The sequence below is a fragment of the Armigeres subalbatus genome, unplaced genomic scaffold (genome assembly GCF_024139115.2).
Source record: "Armigeres subalbatus isolate Guangzhou_Male unplaced genomic scaffold, GZ_Asu_2 Contig1893, whole genome shotgun sequence".
In the NCBI taxonomy this organism is placed as follows: domain Eukaryota; kingdom Metazoa; phylum Arthropoda; class Insecta; order Diptera; family Culicidae; genus Armigeres; species Armigeres subalbatus.
In genome coordinates this window covers 65,748-84,075 of record NW_026942720.1, presented here as the reverse complement: position 1 = coordinate 84,075, position 18,328 = coordinate 65,748, and the positions used below count along the sequence as shown (strand labels likewise).

Genomic DNA, 18,328 nt, shown 5'->3' with positions numbered 1-18,328 from the left:
CCGGTGAAAATGGTTCTCGACAACGATCCGACGGGAACAAGAAGGCGAGGTGCACAGCGGGCAAGGTGGATTGATCAGGTGGAGGACGACTTGCGGACCCTCCGCAGACTGCGTGGTTGGCGAAGTGCAGCCATGAACCGAGCTGAATGGAGAAGTCTTTTATGTGCAGCACAGGCCACTCCGGCCTTAGTCTGATGATAAATAAATAAATAAAATTCTACCGAGCGGAGTGGGAGAAAACGAGGTGGACATGGCCCTACCAATGGGGGAGAGGGAATTAAACAATGACATTGATGCGCTTCAAAAAATTGTGAACAAGGGCCATGTAGTCAAGATCAAGCTTTCCCAACACATCTCTAATGTCCTCATTTACTGGTTTCCCTCGGGCCCGGAGGATGCATATAAATCGGACCTGGCAATACCGTATTCGGGACAGTTCCACCGACAAAATCGTTGTACGATATAGCTTAATCAGATTTTCCGGGTAGGCTCCCCACCACGTACCGGTAACTGTCCGCATGAAGTTGATTCTTTGTTGGCATTGCTGATACAGATGTCTTATGTGCATTCCCCATCCCCCCTTTCGAGTCGAACCAGACCCCTAAGTATTTATGTGAAATGCTTTGATATGTTTTCTTACCCCTAAGATGAAGCTTTAATTTTGGCGTATGCTTCCTAGAAAAGATAATCAGCTCAGTTTTCTCCGGAGAGAATTCGATACCCAGCTTCAAAGCTCATGTAGACAAATTGTCCAGAGTATCTTGCAATGGTCCTCGCAGATCGCCCGCCCCTGTTCCTGTACAGGAGACAACAGCGTCATCCGCAAGCTGTCTTAACGAGCAATTTTCCACAAGACATCCATCGATGTCTTTAACATAAGGAGGGGACTTAAACATGAGCCCTGGGGGAGACCCATGTAACTAATTCTTGAAATTGTTGAGTTTCCATGAGAAAACTCATATGTTTCTCAGACAACAAGTTGTACAAATAGTTGTTTAGTATTGGTGAAAGCCCACACTCGTGGAGTTTGGCTGAAAGGACGTCAACGCAAACTGAGTCAAAAGCCCCCTTAATATCCAAGAAAACTGAACCCATTTGTTCTTTTTGAGAATAGGCCAGTTGGATTTCTGTAGTAAGCAACGCAAGACAGTCGTTCGTTCCCTTGCCTCTGCGGAATCCAAATTGAGTATCTGATAGAAAGCCATTTGATTCGACCCATCTGTCGAGCCGATTGAGAATCATCTTCTCTAACAGCTTCCGTATACACGACAACATCGCGATTGGACGGTACGAGTTATGATCCGAAGCAGGTTTATCGGGTTTCTTGATAGCGATCACCCTCACTTGTCTCCATTCATCCGGAACAATGTTGCTTTCCACGAATTGATTAAATAAGTTCAACATGCGCCTCTTCGCGACGTCTGGGAGGTTTTTAAGCAAGTTGAATTTAATTCTGTCCAGTCCTGGAGCGATATTATTACATGAAAGGAGAGCAAGTGAGAAATCAACCATCGAAAATGGGGCGTCCACCTCGTGTCGACCGGAGGATGCTTCGCGTGCGAACCGTTGAATTGGGACGGAATCCGGACACACTTTTTTGGCAAAAGCGAAGATCCATCGGGAAGAACTTTCCCTATCTTCGTTAATCGATGACGCGTTACGCATTCTTCTCCCGACGGCCCAAAGTGTTGTCATCGACGTTTCGCGCGAAAGACCATCAACAAAATGGCGCCAATAACCGCGTTTTTTAGCATTTATGGGACTCTTAAACTTACGTTCAAGAGATACATAACAATCGTAATTATCTCGCATACCACGTTTTCGATACTCCTTGAACGCGTCGGAATTTTCCCGATAGACTTTGGCACACACTTCATCCCACCAAAGAGGAGAAGACGCCGACGTATTTGAGATCCCGGTATTGATCGACGTTGTGATTGAACTGCGCTGTCTAGGATTAGCCCGGAGAGAAACTGATATTCCTCTAGCGGAGGAAGAATATCGACCGAATGCTCACCGACGATGATCGCCTCAGTGTATCTTCCCCAGTCAATGTGTTTCGTGAGGTCGTACGCAATGTCGATCTGGCGAGACTGACACGATCCATTGGTGATTGAGATTTCGATAGGCAAGTGATCACTACCATGGGGATCTTGAATTACTTTCCACGTACAGTCCAATGTTAGTGAAATCGAACAGATTGAGAGGTCAATAGACCTTTCCCGTCCGACCAAACACCTATGTTTTGTATTTTGCCCTTAAACAGCCATAATATTGCGCATAAAATAAGCTGTTTTTATGAAACGGTTATTTTCTTACAATTTTTTCAAAATATCAACATCGTCTGTTTTATGAGGTGAATATTCCTGCCAGACGATGGTGATCCTATGAGATTTAGCATATTTGGCAACACTTAATAGTGGTGAGAACATCGTTAAAATACTTTTTCTGGCAACTCTGTATCATGTTTATTTACAATTGAAATGTCAAAAATTGAGCACAGTGTTTGCACGACGTGAAAATAAATTTCATCCCGGAAAATATAGTGTTTTCTTGTTCCGTCGGAGACGGGACAGGTGCCCCTTCATCGGTAAGTAAATTTGAAAGCCGTTTTCTTCCCGCTTCTCGCTTTTAAGGATTCCTATTCCGACGTGCAAAACATTGTCGTTCTCATCCTTCGTACGAATCTTGTAGCAAAGCCATTTTCGGCGATAATTGCGCTCCACTAGACCGGCTCCATCACCACCACCAGCCGAATGGTCACCGACGAAAACAAAATAGGCATAACGCCAACACCTTCCCGTGGAAGCAGCAAACGCAGGCGACAGCTGCGTAAGAATGCCTCTTTGGGAAAGTAGCAATAACAAGGTCACGGAGAATTCCAAGTTTAAAGCAGACGGTGGCGACGATTCAAATTACGTAGCGGAGGATAATCCAGTGGCCCGGACGTCGGATGCCCCCCATGATCATAGAAGTTCGCAAGTTAAGTGAAAAAATTGGGAAAGTGTGTGACGAATTGGAGAAACAATGAAACAGCGACTCTCCGGATCAAGATATGATGCTAAATATGCTTGAAAAGAAGCTGTTGAATTTTACCCAAAAGGTGAGTATCGATTGCAAGAACGCGTACTTACTATTTCCGGAGACAAACTACAACTCGTAAAATAATAGGAAAGTTTTCGATTAATAGCTGAGGAAATAATAATAAAACACTTTTTCAGACTCGCTTGTGTTGATTAATTCTTCACTTAGTTAAATCCGGCTTTTCAAGGAAGATCATAATTAACGACATGGATTCTAAAAATCTTGACGGGATGTCTAGTTGTTCAACGCAAACGGAAAGAACGATCAATTGGACGAAAATGTTTTCGATTCGAGTTTGAATAAAGCTCTGGCTTGTACGGAGAGCAATACTATTTCACGGAGCAATCCTTAACCCAGAAATTGTCGGAAGCAAGCCTGGCAAGGGAAAAACTGTTCAGTGATGTCAAGTTTAATCTATACTGGATGGACGAGCAGCAGGAGAAGGATATTATGAGCGGAGGACTGAGCAGTTTGCGGATCAGGTCCATCAGCAGCAATGTAAGTTCTTTTTTTCAATCACAATGGAACTTTTTAATATGCACTAACCTTTTGAACACAAGCTATGCTTTTAAATATGTTAAAACTGAAATAATTGCAGATAAAATTATAACCGTTTCGAAATTGAATAATATTTTTTAATGCATGTACCTACAGTGATCGTTCGCTAATTAAGGCACGACCTCACCCCAACTAGCGAATGCCGTTCGCTAATAGGGGCGTTTTGACAAGCGTCAATGTTGTTTACTTTTTGCGTTCAACAAAGGAAAATTTTACGCGCCAGAAAATATCGATCCCGCCAAACACGGAAACAAAACGTCAACGCGTTTTTGACATCACATTCTGACGTTTGACTGCTTTTTAATTGGGTTTCGCCCCAATTAGCGAACCCCCAACTAAAAAGCGCCCCAACTATAAAAACCCCAATTAGCGAACGTTCACTGTATCTTAATTTCAGCAATTGAATTGTCCGAAGAAAACGGGATATTTTCTGAGCCCTCAATCGGTGATGAGGCCAATGAGGATGCCGATGGTGATGGCAATGAGAGAAGCCCTCCCAGGTTAGGCAATCCGAAAGCGCTTCAAGTAAAACTCTAATTCGACATTGACGTAGGAGAAGCGATTTCCATCGCTTGATTCACCGGATAAGTAAGTTCGATTCACGGCCGAACCTCGAATATCCGGAAGACCAGAAGTAACCAAGGAACGTGCGAAAACATGCGTCCGGAAAGGGTACATTATAGGAGAGTGTGTATGTTTCAACAGACGTCATACGAAGCCGCAACAAATGGATCACGAAAAGCGATTTAACAGTACACGAATAGTTCAGCAGATAAGAAGGCTCCGTTAGCGATCGAGTAGCTGTCGATAAGTTATTTGCTGTTGAAGGAATAAATGTGGATTTATGGACGGAGACGAAAATTTGAACGATTGGTTCCAGGCTGTTCCAAGTTGTTTAGAACAGGATGCGCGGCATTCGAGATGATACAACACAGCAAGAGTTGTGCTCGATTCGCGTGGTGCGATTGGTAGAGCAATTGTAAGATTTCATATCCGTTGATTGATCATAAAAATAAAACGGAAAAATTGTAAAAAGTGTCTGCAGTCATTAAAGTACCTATATCATGACCTGGGCTGAAAGGGATCCATTGTCCGAATGAAGTTGAACTCCGGGCTTATGTGGTGCTGCTGAATTTTAACAATACTAACTTACTGTGAACGGTAAAGTTGATGTGTCAAGCATTCACATTCGAAGGAGAATCGATTCACGATGCTAGTCTATTTTGCAGGTGGAAGTAATGACTACGCCAGGTTCATCCGCTTGGTTCGAGAATGCTTGTATTCTGTTACGGTACGGACTTTATTCAAATGCATGCACGTGCCTTGGAAGCTGTGTTGATGACCTACACGTATCAGGCACCGGCTAGCTTGTCATTGGAGCACCTAACCGACATTGCCGCCTTGCAGCTTCGTGAGCTTCCACAGTTATCAATGCGATGTTTCTAAGCCAAACTATCATTTTTGCATTGGTATATCATGAGGCTAACACGATGATACTTTTATGCCAAGGGAAGCCAAAAAATTACTAACCCTAAAATTTCCTAGACCGGATCGGGAATCGTATCCAGTCACTTTCATGCATCTTACCGCACGGCTAAGGAAAGCCCCATTACCGAAATTACCGACGACAATAAAAGGATTCCGAATAGAATTCTAAAGGGAGTCCGAATGGATTCTTTTAGGGATTCCGAAAGTAATTCTTAATAAGAATTCTATCAATAAAATAATTTGATTCTGCAAAAACTACACAGCAAAAAAATTTGTTGAATATTACATCGAAATCGCTGCAACCCGTCGATTCCATCGATTGTTGAATATTACACTGGGCGATGTACTCAAGAGCTTGCTGTGTAATAAACATAATCGATGTGATTTTTCCCGATGTAAAAATTATTCGATGTAATCGAAGTGACGTAAAATGAAAGAACGTAAAATAGTGCGACGTACGTAGCATTCGTTTCAAGAATTTTTTTTTGTGGTTTCCTTCAATAATTTTTAATCTAGTTTTTTGGGGATTTGTAAACTTAATACATTTATTATAATCTATATATAAATGTCCAATACATCGGTATCTTGACGCAGATCTGCAAAGAGGATTTGCCATTAATCCCGTTGCCGTCCGTATAAGTTGCATGCCACGCCGGAAACAGGTTGTTTATTCACAGACTGCATTTCATGAATTATTCGGAATCTAGCTTCCAGGTGGTTCCAGTATCGATCTGCAGGCCAATGGTAGCTCATACACTGGATTATACCTTCGCCGGAGTGATATTGAGCAATATAGCACGGAAGGCTTCTGCATCCGTAGGCGCTTCAAAACCGCTGAAAATAATGAGTCAAAAATGTTTAGCAGTTCTATGCAGATGACCGACAAAGGTATTGGTATAGAAAAATGTGGATCCAGTAGGAGCCATGTCCCGAGGTGATTAGGTATACTTCTTTAGGCGCTTACGTTGTTTTTAGTTTCATTCAGAGAACACATATATGAATGAAATCCTTTTGAAATTCCGATGGGAGTCTATGAAATTCGAAAAGAAAATCCATAGAATCTGTAAGAAATTCTGTAATTTCAAATGAATTTTTGGTATTTCAATGCGAAACCTCCTAGAGTAAACTACGTTTGTACTTGTTAGATTCCGAATGGAACCAACATGGGAATGAAACAAATCTTCATGAAATCCGGAAGAAATTCTATCTGTAATCTGGTAAGATTAATTATTGAATTGTAGTTCCGAAGAGAATTTTTTAGATTCTGAAGGAAATCCATTGAATACGAAGGAAAGCTTACAGGATTACAGGTTTTCCGGAATAAATTCTCTTGGATTTCGGAATGGAATCGTTTCTGGATCAATGAATCTCTGAACTTCTGAAGCGATTTTTTTAAATCTTGGAACTATCTGGGATTTTGAACGGAATCTTCATAAGAATCCGAAGGGTTTCTTTCTAGGGTTCCTGAGGAAATCCTTCTGGGAATCCTGAGAAAATCCTTCTGGAATTCGTGAGAAAATACTTCTGGGATTGCTTTGATAATCTTTTCAAGATTTTTGAGGAAATCCTTCTGGGATTCCTGGGGGCATCCAGAGAGTATACTCCTAACATTCCTACGCGATTCTTTCTGAGATTCCTGAAAAATCCTTCTGGGATGCTTTAGATAATCTTTTCGAGAATCCTGAGGAAATCCTTCTGGGATTACTGAGAACATCCTTCTATGATTCCTGAGAGGATCTTTCTGGGAATGATGAGGGTATACTTCCGGAATCCCTGAGGAAATCCTTCTGGGATTCCTGAGAGAATGCAGAGAGTATACTTCTAAGATTGCTACGCGATTCCTTCTGAGATTCATGAGAGAATCCTTCTGGAATTTGTGAGGGGATCCTTCTGGGAATCCTGAAAGAATTCCTTCTGGGATTCCTTTGATAATCTTTTCGAGATTCATTGGGAAATCCTTCTGGGATTCCCGGGAAAATCTGTTTGGAATTCCTTTTGGTATCCTTTTGGGGTTCCTTAGATCTTTCGAGATCGTTCTGGAATCCCAAAAGGTTTTCATTCGGCAATCTCAAAAGGTTTCTTTCGGAAATCCCAAAAGGATTCCGGTCGGAATTCCAAAAGTATTCCGTCGGAATTCTGAAAGGATTCCCGTCGGAATCCTGAAAGAATTCCCGTCGGAATACCGAAAGGATTCCCGTGATGAACTGAACTGAACTCTTTAAATGTTGAAAAATCACTTTAATAAAGATCAAAAAAGAATTTTCTAGAATTTTTCTAGAATTCCAAATCGAATTATTCTGTGATTTCAAATAGAAGGTTCCTGGGATTCTTTGTGGAATCGTCGATTTTGAACGGAAGTCTCCTGGGATTTCAAATCGAATCCTGCTGGAGCTTCTAAATGAAATCTTTATGCGATTTATAATGAAACTCCTGGGGTTCTAAATGGAATCATTTTGGGATTCCAAATAGATTTCTTCTCGGATTTCAAATGGAAGGTCCCTGGGATTCTAAATGGAATCATAAATTCCGAATGGTAACCAGAGATTTCGAATATAATACTCATGCATTTCCAGATCCTGGGATTCAAAACCGAAAATCCTTCAAGAATTCATCCGAAAGTTCCTCCATGAATTCCTCAAGCTGTTCTTTCAGGAATTCTTCTGGAAGTTTCACAGGAGTTCTCCGGAAGTTCCTCCAGGAATTACTCAGGAGGTTCCCCCAGGAATCTCAAAGAGTTCCTCCAGGAATCCCACCGGAAGCTCCTCCAGAAATTCCTCCAGGAATCCCTCCGGAAGTTCCTCCGGACGTTCATCAAGGAGTACCTCTGGAAGTTCCTCTGGAAATTTCTCCGGAAATTTTTCCAGAGATTCCTCAAATAGTTCCTACAGGAATTCCTCAGGAAGTTCCTCCAGGAGTTTCTCTGGAAGTTCCTTCAGGGATTCCTCCGAAACTTCCTTCAGGGATTCATCCTGAAATTCCTTCAGGAATTCCTCCAGGACATCCTCTGGAAGTTTCCCCAGAAATTCCTTTTGAAGTTCTCCCAGGAATTCCTCCGGAAGCTCCTCAAAAAGTTCCTCCAGGAATTCTTTCGGAAGTTCCTCAGGTGTTCATCAGGAGTTCCTTCGGACGTTCTCCAGGAATTCCTTAAGAAATTCTTTAGGAATTCCTCTGGAGGTTCCTCCTGGAATTCTCCCCCGAAGTTCCTCCTGGAATTCTCCCCCGAAGTTCCCTCTGAAATTCTTCCCGAAGCTCCCCCTGGAATTCTTACCGAAGCTCCTCCTTGAATTCTTCCGGAAGTTCCTCCAGGAATCTCCCCGGAAGTTCCTCCAGGAATTCCTCCGGAAGTTCGTCCAAGAATTCCTCCGGAAGTTCCTCCAGGAATTCCTCCGGAAGTTCCTCCAGGAATTCCTCCGGAAGTTCCTCCAGGAATTCCTCCGGAAGTTCCTCCAGGAATTCCTCCGGAAGTTCCTCCAGGAAACCCTCCGGAAGTTCCTCCAGGAATTCTTACGGAGGTTCCTCCAGGAATTCCTCCGGAAGTTCCTCTAGGAATTCCTCCGGAAGTCCCTCCAGGAATTCCTCCGGAAGTTCCTCCAGGAATTCCTCCGAAAGTTCCTCCAGGAATTCCTCCGGAAGTTCCTCCAGGAATTCCTCCAGAGTTCCTACAGGAATTCCTCCGGAATCTCCTCCAGGAATTCCTCCAGGAATTCTCAGGAATTCCTCCAGTTCAGGAATTCCTCCGGAAGTTCCTCCAGGAATTCCTCCGGAAGTTCCTCAGGAATTCCCAGAGGAAGTTCCTCCAGGAATTCCTCTGGAGGCTCCTCCAGGAATTCCTCTGGAAGTTCATCAGGAATTCCCGGAGGAACTTCAGAGGAATTCCCGGAGGAACTTCCCAGGAATTCCTGGAGGAACTTCCGAGGAATTCCTGAGGAACTTCCGGAGGAATTCCTGGAGGAACTCGGAGGAATTCCTGGAGGAACTTTCGGAGGAGTTCTGAAGGAACTTTCGGAGGAATTCTGGAGGATTCTTCGGAGAATTCCCAGGAAGAACCTCCGGTGGAATTCCAGGAGGAGCTTCCGGAGGAATTCCTGGAGGAACTTCCGGAGGAATTCCTGGAGGAACTTCCGGAGGAATTCCTGGAGGAACTTCCGGAGGAATTCCTGGAGGAACTTCCGGAGGAATTCCTGGAGGAACTTCCGGAGGAATTCCTGGAGGAACTTCCGGAGGAATTCCTGGAGGAACTTCCGGAGGAATTCCTGGAGGAACTTCCGAAGAACTCCTGTGAAACTTCCAGAAGAATTCCTGAAAGAACAGCTTGAGGAATTCATGGAGGAACTTCCGGAGGAATTCTTGAACGATTTTCGGTTTTGAATCCCAGGATCTGGAAATGCATGAGTATTATATTCGAAATCTCTGGATACCATTCGGAATTTATGATTCCATTTAGAATCCCAGGAACCTCCCATTTGAAATCCGAGAAGAAATCTATTTGGAATCCCAAAATGATTCCATTTAGAACCCCAGGAGTTTCATTTTAAATCGCATAAAGATTTCATTTAGAAGCTCCAGCAGGATTCGATTTGAAATCCCAGGAGGCTTCCGTTCAAAATCGACGATTCCACAAAGAATCCCAGGAACCTTCTATTTGAAATCACAGAATAATCCGATTTGGAATTCTAGAAAGGGAAGGAGGAGTCCCAGGAGCCTTCCATTTGAATTTTCAGAAAGATTTTATTTGGAATCTCAGAAGGATTCTTTTTTGATCTTTATTAAAGTGAGTTCCTGGAGGAACTTCCGGAGGAAATCCTGGAGGAGCTTCTGGAGGAACTTCCGAAGAGATTTCGGGAGGAATTCCAGGTGGAATTTACGGAAGAACGTCCGGAGGTATTTCTAGATGAGCTTTCGGTGAAATTTCTGGAGGATCTTCCGGAGGATTTTTTGGAGGTAATTTTGAAGGAAAATCTGGAGAAACCCCGAAGAAATTCTTGAAGGGACTTCCAAGGAATTCTTAAAGGAACTTCCGGAACACATTATTAAAGTTTAAAAAAAAGGAACTTCCGAAGAAAAAGAAAAAAGAGACTTCCGGAGAAATTTCTGAATAGACCGCAAAAATTTCTGGAGGACTTTTCGAAGGATTTTCTGGAGAAACTTCCGGAATTTTTTCTGGAAGTACTTCCGAAGGAATGTCCAGGGGAATTACCGGAAGAACTATAGGGGACGTTTTTGAATCGCGCCGGAGACTAAGACAAGGTGATTGACTTTCGTTCCTGTTGTTCAACATGGCAAATGTTTATGGATCATAATTTTTTTTTTAAATTATGAGCAATAGTCCACGCGGGGGGACGGGGTATCTAAAACTGACCAGAACCTGTTCACGTGGTATATGGAAAGCCCCTTATAAGACCGGTCGTAGTCCTCTACGGACATGCAACTTGGACCATGCTCGAGGAGGACTTACAGTCACTCGGAATATTCGAGAGATGGGCGCTTAGAACAATCTTTGGGGGTGTACAAGAAGACGGTGTATGACGGCGAAGGATTAACCACGAGCTATCCAGAAGGTAACTTAAGCCGGAAGGGTACGATGGGCAGGGCATGTTGCAAGAATGCCGCGCATCAACCCTGCAAAGATGGTGTTCGCTTCCGATCTGGCAGGTTATAAGACGGCGTGGAGCGCAGCGAGCGAGGTGGGCTGACCAGGCACATGGCGAGCGTGGGGCGCATTCGAGGATGGAGAGAAGCGACCTCGAACCGTGTATTGTAGCATCAAATTGTTGATACTGTTATCTGTTTTGATGTGAGCTGAATAAATGAAAATGAAATCGCAAAAGATTCACACAAAGTACAGTGAGAATACGTAAAGGATTTCCGTCGGAATATCTAGAAGCTTCCTGTCGGCATATCTATAGAGGCGTATTTGTGCCGTTGTCTTTGAAGGATTCCCATTGAAATCCGTAAATAAAACTTAGGGCTAAAATCATAGGGTTTCTAATGTCTTTTACTCACAAAACAATCCCTGGGCATTGAGCATCTTTACTCGAAACTGTTGTATGTACATATACATAAGAGAGATACGAGATACGTAACGTGGCCTCCTAAAGAAAGCCCCAAACGCAATCGAATGGAACAGCGGCGGTAACGGCAAAATTTGAGAGAAAATATATGGACTTTCTATCAAATTCTGCCGTTACCGTGGCCGGCCCTTTCCATTGAGTTCAGGGCTGAAATTCTTCTTGTATTAATGTCTTCGAATACGTTTAGAAAACCTTTTCCAGATCAGATACGAAGTGGGCCTTTTTCTCGTGCCGTCTGCCGACCACGCAAGTTGTGTGCACTAGGCGACAGACTGGAGCAAATAGACTTTACACCTTCAATCCGGATTATTGCCAGTACTTACGTTATTTCCCAAACATAGCTAGTTGCGCGGACTAAATTTCTCCGTTGACAGTTTTCGAGAATCCTTTCCATCAAGGAGACGGAGTCAATGCGATTTTGATTAGGAGTGATTCCTGCTGAACTGATCTGTACTACGATCCCGGTTAATTATTGTTGTGGAGCGAGTCCTTGCTGTATGTTCAGGTTGCCTTATCCGATGTTCCGACGGCAAGTCCGATGGTCGTTTCAAAGTTGTCGTGAGTCGTTCCTGGCCGAACCTGTAAAATATTAGATTATATAAATTAGCTGTATTATAAAATATGAAATAAAAACCTACCAAAATATATGAATATACGGAATAAACCAAGGAATAAACACCAATGCCAATGAATGCGCTACCGGCAACGGTGACGCTTTCTGTTTTGCTGGCAGAGAACCCAGAGAACCGTTCTTGCGAGGAATCATACCGAGAACAAACTAACATCCGGAGCAGCTCAAGTACGATTACTCAGGGTAAAATCTTCAAGGAGTTGTTACTATTACTACTTATCATATTACTTATTATTACTTAATTTAACTTGTTTAACTTGTTAATTTATTTAACCCGCAAATTGAGAAAAAAAAGTTCTTTCGAGCGAAAAATAAACATGGCGCCTCGCCTGATGAAACCGTGCAAGTGTCAGTCTGAACAGGGTTGCGAGATTTAAAATTAATTTCCAATGATTGCAAAATTACATCAATTCTGTGTGATATTAACACAAACCATATTCAATTAATGGGTTGCATTTGATGCGATGTAATTTTAACTAATATCTGCATTTAATATTCCATAAGAAATATGTAATGTGTAATGATGATTTAGGTTTTGTGTAATTTGAAGAGCGATGTAGGATTACATTGAAACAATGTTATTTTGCATATTAAATTTTTGTTTACATAGGTTTTTTTTTTTAGTGAATCGTTTTGATTACGTCGATGGACATTACATTTTTATTTGCTGTGTAGTCTTATGTTTTTTTTTCCATTCCAAAAAAACCACTCTTTCACTTTTACTGATCTAACCTTCTTATTAGATTTAAACTATCTAAAAAAACAGCAAAAATGTTGTACATTTGAATAACCCTTCTTTTTACAATCTAAAACCACAGACAAACAAATATAACACTAGTGCAATTCTCATCGTTCATTAATTTACTGATCAATTTTAACAATCATTTGTTGGCTAATCGATCGCTCGTGGTGCGCATCGGATTTGTTCGAGTTTGAAATTTGCTCACCATCGCCATCTGGTTCGCAATTGGCCCAACTAAGTAAAACCGTAAAACAGCAATGTCTTTAGTGTTTGTACGACGATGAAGTAATTAATTGTTCAATGTGTTATGCCTGTTTGTCTTTGATAAAACTGTTCAATCGTCTCAAGATATCCGAATCTCTATTAAGGCGTAGTTCTTCTAGCAGGCGCGACTGCACTCCACGACCATATTTTTTTCGCCCAAAGGTATTTGGTATATTGGTATTTGAGCCGCTGACTTATTTTTTAAAAGGAGTAACTCCTGTTGTTCGGCAAGAAAAACAGAGTAATGGCGTGGTGCAAAATGAAGAGCAGTGCGATAATAACGGAGATGTGATTAGTGAATCAGTACGAAATTTTACGTGTTAAAGGTGAGAGGATTGATTTTACATCCGTTGAAGAAGTTTGACAGAACACGAATACGGACTATGAATTCCAGTTTATTTGTGAAACGTAAAGGGATTTAAACAAAGTGCTGCAGTTGTGAAAGTATATGTCTTTGATTGCATGACTTTCGACATAAGCAGTGCCTTTTTGGTTCGTTGACTGGAAAACTGAAAGTAAACAAAATGCATAAACGATTAATTTTCCAGGGATTTTTGAGTAAACAAAACGAGCTTACCTGGACATAGACTTTGTACCGTGCACCGGCATCTACTTTAAGGGGAGTCAACCACCTTCGCAACGTTAAATCACCTTTTAAGAGTTTGGTCTCTCGCTTCTCATCTGTAATGAAATAACACTTGGTTTTGTTTTTTTTCATTGGGTATAATACATATATATACACATGAAAATATTTTACTTACCATGAACATTTCCAGCCAGGACTCGCATTTCGTATTGCCCCTTTGCGCTTCTGAATGCGAAAGTTTTGCTTGATATGTTTCTCCCATAGGATGTCGCTGTCCTTGTGGTTTTCACAGTGAACAGCTGATCGGGGTCACTCTCTCCTGTACTGCAAATCAAACGGATTACACAATCAGAACGATGTGCTCCTGCAGCAACCGGATGTACAGCCTTGAGCTCTTCACGACGGAGTAGAGTAGATCTTCGTTCAATTACATGCTTTGTCCGAGAGCTTCTTCCTCTGTAGGGCAGCGACCACATGTTTTGAAATTTGACAAAACGATTGTAAATAAACAACAATAACAAAAACAAACTGAATTCACCACACGAAAAAGGGTAGACAAGGGTTTAACGGGTTTTGTGGGGGGAAAAACAAAAAGGGAGACAGGGGTGAAAAAGTCGAAAAAAATGTTTTGATTGTTTTTCAATAGTTCCAAGCGTAAAAAAATATGGGTTCTTTGGGAAAGTTGACTCCAAAAAAATTAAAGAATCGTTTAAGCACATAAAAAAAATTGACGGGAAAGGTCTATTCTTCTTTCGAGTCCTGAAGGTGCCACACGTGTTGCTTCTCCGTTATTAAAATATGTCATGTTGAAGTAGTCGCACATGTCGTAAATCAACGAAGAACGGTTGTCATCGGTAAGTTCCCCTCAGGCCGTACCGTGTGAGTTAAAGTCTCCTAGAATCAACCGTGGCTCAGGCATAGCACAGCAGATTTCGTTAAGATCTCTGCGTCGCATATAAGCATTCAACGATATATACACAGAGGCTATGCTGAGGCTTTTCCCTCGTATGGTGACATGACATGCGACTACCTCGGTGCCTGTCATCGAGGGAAGATCTATTCTGTAAAAGGAGTGGAGCTTGTTGATCCCCAAGAGCACCCCTCCATATCCATCTCCTCGATCTAAGCGAATAATGTTGAAGTCGTGGAAAGAGAGAACTTTGTCTGGAGAAAGCCATGTTTCACTAAGAGCAAATACGTCACAGCATGAGCTGTGAACTAAAAACTTAAACGGATCCAGGTTTTTAAAAATACTCCTACAGTTCCACTGCAGGACTACGATCTTATCCCCGACCTCGTTGGTTAAATTAGCCATCGAGGGATAAGATTGAATCAAGAACAGGCCATTTTGAAATCAATTGTTTCAATAAGGGTTTCACCAGTGAGATTATCATGTTGATAATGTTTCTCACTGCGGGAGAGATTTCTAGTGTATTGAAGATGAAATCCACAATCCCAGAAAGAGTCATTTTGTCAGGTACTTCAACATGGTTATGTTGAACCGCCTGATGATTTTGTTGCTGATGTAAACTTTCTGGGCAAAAAACAGGAACAGCTGGGGTTTTAGATGTTCCCGGAAGTGGCGGGAAATTGCCAGCTGCAAACTTGAACCCAATAGAAGACATTTTTTGGGGTTTCCCACCACTTGCTAATTTTGCAGGGGAAAGTCGAGTACTCTGTTCAACGACAGGAACATTTTGAGAAGCGTGTTGGTGCTGTCGCCTGCATCTTGCTCGCTTTCTTTTTGTCCCTGTTTCGATGACAGTGTATTCTTCACCGTCCCCAGAGTCTGAGCCTTGATCATCTAAGGGCAGGGAAGAGAAGACATTTGAGCTGGCGATAGAACGGGTTGATGGAACAGCGGCTGGGGCAAGCGTCTTCAGCATTTCTGCATAGGATCGCCTCGACCGCTGTTTTATTGAGCGGATTTGGTGTTTCTCCCTCTCTATATACCGAGCACACGCAGTAAGTTCATGCGGAGCTTCGCCACAGCAGGTACATTTCGGTTGATTACTGCAGAGACCCTCGGCATGCTGCTCACCGCATTTGCTACACAGTGGTTTATTGCAGCAGTAGGTCTATGTGACCATGTCCAATCTGCTGGCACTTTTTACAGTGCATTACGGCCGGTATATAGAGGCGCACTGGTAATCGAAGTTTCCCTAGAACAAGGTGGTCAGGAAGGGCAGAACCAGAAAAAGTCACACGATACGAATCAGACGGTTTTTTTTGGTGCCATCTTCTGACACGTAGTTCATTTGTCTGACATCAAGAATCTGAACTGTTGGGACCGCTCGATTTTTAAACCCCCCAGTACCAGTCTTGATGTCAGCACATGTTAGAAACGGCTTGGTGACCACTCCTGCTATCTCGACTTCACTGCTTGCGATGTATACGTGATATTCCAATCGAAAGAGCTCGAAGGCAGCAATTCTGTTGGCCTGTTCACGATCACTTACAGTGACTCGACAACTTATTACGGCTTGGGGCATTCACTTCAATAATGCCCTGAAACGGTTTGTTCACACATACTTTCCATGTGGGTCATAGTATCCATGTGTGAATTTGAATGCAAATAAGTATGTGCTGACGCATGATATGCATATTTCAAAATACATGGATTTTTGCCATAAAGTATGTGTCGATTTTCCTGAGTGTAAGAGAGATGCTGATGGCGGCCAGTGGCGTATCTCCGTCGGATGCTGTCTACCACAGCCGAGGAGGCTGCTCTTAAAAACTAGAATCGAGCCTGAATATGGCAATTAGTTGTTGTTTTTAATTTGTTGTCGATTATTTTGCAGAAATTGTAAATGTAAACTTGAGACTTGTGTCCGACAAAATAATTTTCAAATTGGTAAATAACTAAGTAAACAACAGCAAAGGGCTCTACAATTGCGTTCAGTATTTTTCTAATAACTAGGTAGTCGGTAAATTTTCGTTTTTCATCGGTTGATATGTACCGATTTTTTGGGCAGTTCAGCAATTTACGAATTTAATGATTTGTTCAGTAAAAATAAGTAAACGTCAGAGCGATAAACATATTTTTTTACCGAAACTCGGGAATTTATTACTGACAATCATTGGAGGTCTATTAAAAAACTTGAATTTCAGTAAAAAAGAAATTTTACAGTTGAAACTCAGCAAACAAAATACCGAACATTGAAATGCTAGTTAAGTGTGTACACACTTAACTCATTTTACAGTATTCGGTAAATTTTACCGAAATCTCAACAGCAGAACTGTTCGGTAATTTTTTTTACAGATTTTTTGTATTTTTTCCCATTGCTCAACTGTCAAAATCACCGAAAATCAGTAAAATTATTTACCGAACAGTTCTGCTGTTGAGATTTCGGTAAAATTTTACCGAATTCGGCGATTTATTTTAAGTGTGTACACACTTAAAATAAATCGCAGATTTCTGTGAAATTTCACCGAAATCTCAACAGCAGAACTGTTCGGTAAAAATTTTACAGATTTTTTGGTAGTTTTGACAGTTGAACAAAGGAAAATACCGCAGAAAATCGGTGAAATAATTACCGAACAAATCTGCTGTTGAGATTTCGGTGAATTGAAGCAAAATTCACCGAAATCTGTGAAATGATTTAAGTGTGTAGGATCAGGAGAAGGCAGGTTTAAAATCCCAGGAGAATTTGAGTTGTTGACTTGAACGTTTACCTGTTTTTGCAAAACAGTTTCATCGGGAGTTGAGCTGGTTTCATTAAATTGCTCGTATTCCGGGGATGGAATGTAATCATCGTCCGAAATTTCGAATCGCGAATCACCCCCGCCTTTGTCATCAGTTTCCATTGCGGAGAATGATCACCGCAACGAAAAATAAAATGATTCTAATATCGAAACAAAGAACACGCAGAATATTGCGGTTATTCCAAAAACGAAAAGGAGAAAAGCGGGAAAACGTGCTGTAATAAGGGGCAGTCTCCGCGTTGTAGCTTGTAATACTAGCTGCTGTTAATAACCCAACTCGTCAAAGAAAAAAAAATGGCGGGTAAATGAAAAAGTGAGTGGGACAATTAATAAAAAATGAAAAGAAAAAAAAATAACGAAAAAAAAAAAATATACCGAGAAAAAAAAAAAAAGAAAAAAAATAACGGAAGAGAAAAAAAATGTTAAAAAAAAAATATAGCGTGAAAAAAAAATATAACGAAAAAAAAAATATAACAAAAAAAAAATATAACAAAAAAAAATATAACGAGAAAAAAAAAATAACAACAGACGAGATATTTACCGACAGTAACAGCTTTTTGTAGGTAGGTAGCGTACCAGCGTCGATGGCGACTCCTCTGCAGGCAGGCTTTTGTCGTCGTATTGGCTGCTACGATGGGGATGGGGCTTGCTAGCAAGATGATTGCCGAACTTTCTGCTGCTGGCGATGATGCAGCTTTTGGAAGGGTTGCGACTTGCGATCCGGCAGATTGTCGTAGCCGGAAGTGCCTTTAACAGACACACCGGAGGTCTCGGCCAGGGTGTGCTGCTTCCCTGTCACAGGGCACAAAACGCGTTTTTTTTAAAACGAGCGAAAAAAAAACTTCTAATGAAGAAAAACACTCCGAGAATTTCACGCGAGATGAGAGCAATCAAAAAAACAAACTGCTCGCTTCTAACGAAGAACAGGGAATCATTCGAGAAATCTAAAATGTTTCAAAATCACCTAAATATATGACAAAATGCCTTTAAAGTACCATAAAACTTGTTTAAAAAATATAGCGGCATGTAACATTCGTATAAAGTTGCATATTCTCGTTGAATTTAATAATCAACATTCACACCGAAAAAAATAAATCAAAAATTTTTACCGTGCAACAAGTGATTTGACGTTTGCGGAACAGCTTTCCGACAGTCGACCGTCGGACCCCGGTTCGAATTTTTCAATCTTCTCGCAATAC

General features: G+C 41.6%; 1 protein-coding gene and 2 long non-coding RNA genes across 4 annotated transcripts; 1 reads left to right on the top strand and 2 right to left on the bottom strand.

Annotated features, from left to right (window-relative positions):
- Window positions 1-3,298: 3,298 nt before the first annotated feature.
- On the top strand, window positions 3,299-4,677 carry LOC134203501 (uncharacterized). Its single transcript, XR_009977621.1, has 2 exons — window positions 3,299-3,582; window positions 4,040-4,677. It is a non-coding gene; the product is annotated as an uncharacterized LOC134203501 (long non-coding RNA).
- Window positions 4,678-5,712: 1,035 nt separating this feature from the next.
- Window positions 5,713-12,143, bottom strand: LOC134203503 (uncharacterized). Its single transcript, XR_009977623.1, has 3 exons — window positions 11,840-12,143; window positions 11,525-11,780; window positions 5,713-5,964 (listed from the first exon to the last, which is right to left on the bottom strand). It is a non-coding gene; the product is annotated as an uncharacterized LOC134203503 (long non-coding RNA).
- A 1,070-nt stretch (window positions 12,144-13,213) lies between these two features.
- LOC134203502 (uncharacterized) lies at window positions 13,214-13,906 on the bottom strand. 2 transcript variants are annotated; one of them, XR_009977622.1, is made up of 3 exons: window positions 13,600-13,906; window positions 13,416-13,535; window positions 13,214-13,347 (listed from the first exon to the last, which is right to left on the bottom strand). XR_009977622.1 is itself a non-coding variant. In XM_062678365.1 (3 exons), exons 1-3 carry the CDS (start codon window positions 13,898-13,900, stop codon window positions 13,234-13,236), a joined length of 519 nt encoding a protein of 172 aa, XP_062534349.1. In that variant the 5' UTR covers window positions 13,901-13,906; the 3' UTR covers window positions 13,214-13,233. The 2 variants fall into 2 exon arrangements, 1 of the variants encoding a protein (XP_062534349.1); XM_062678365.1 differs by having other exon boundaries at window positions 13,416-13,519.
- Window positions 13,907-18,328: the final 4,422 nt, after the last annotated feature.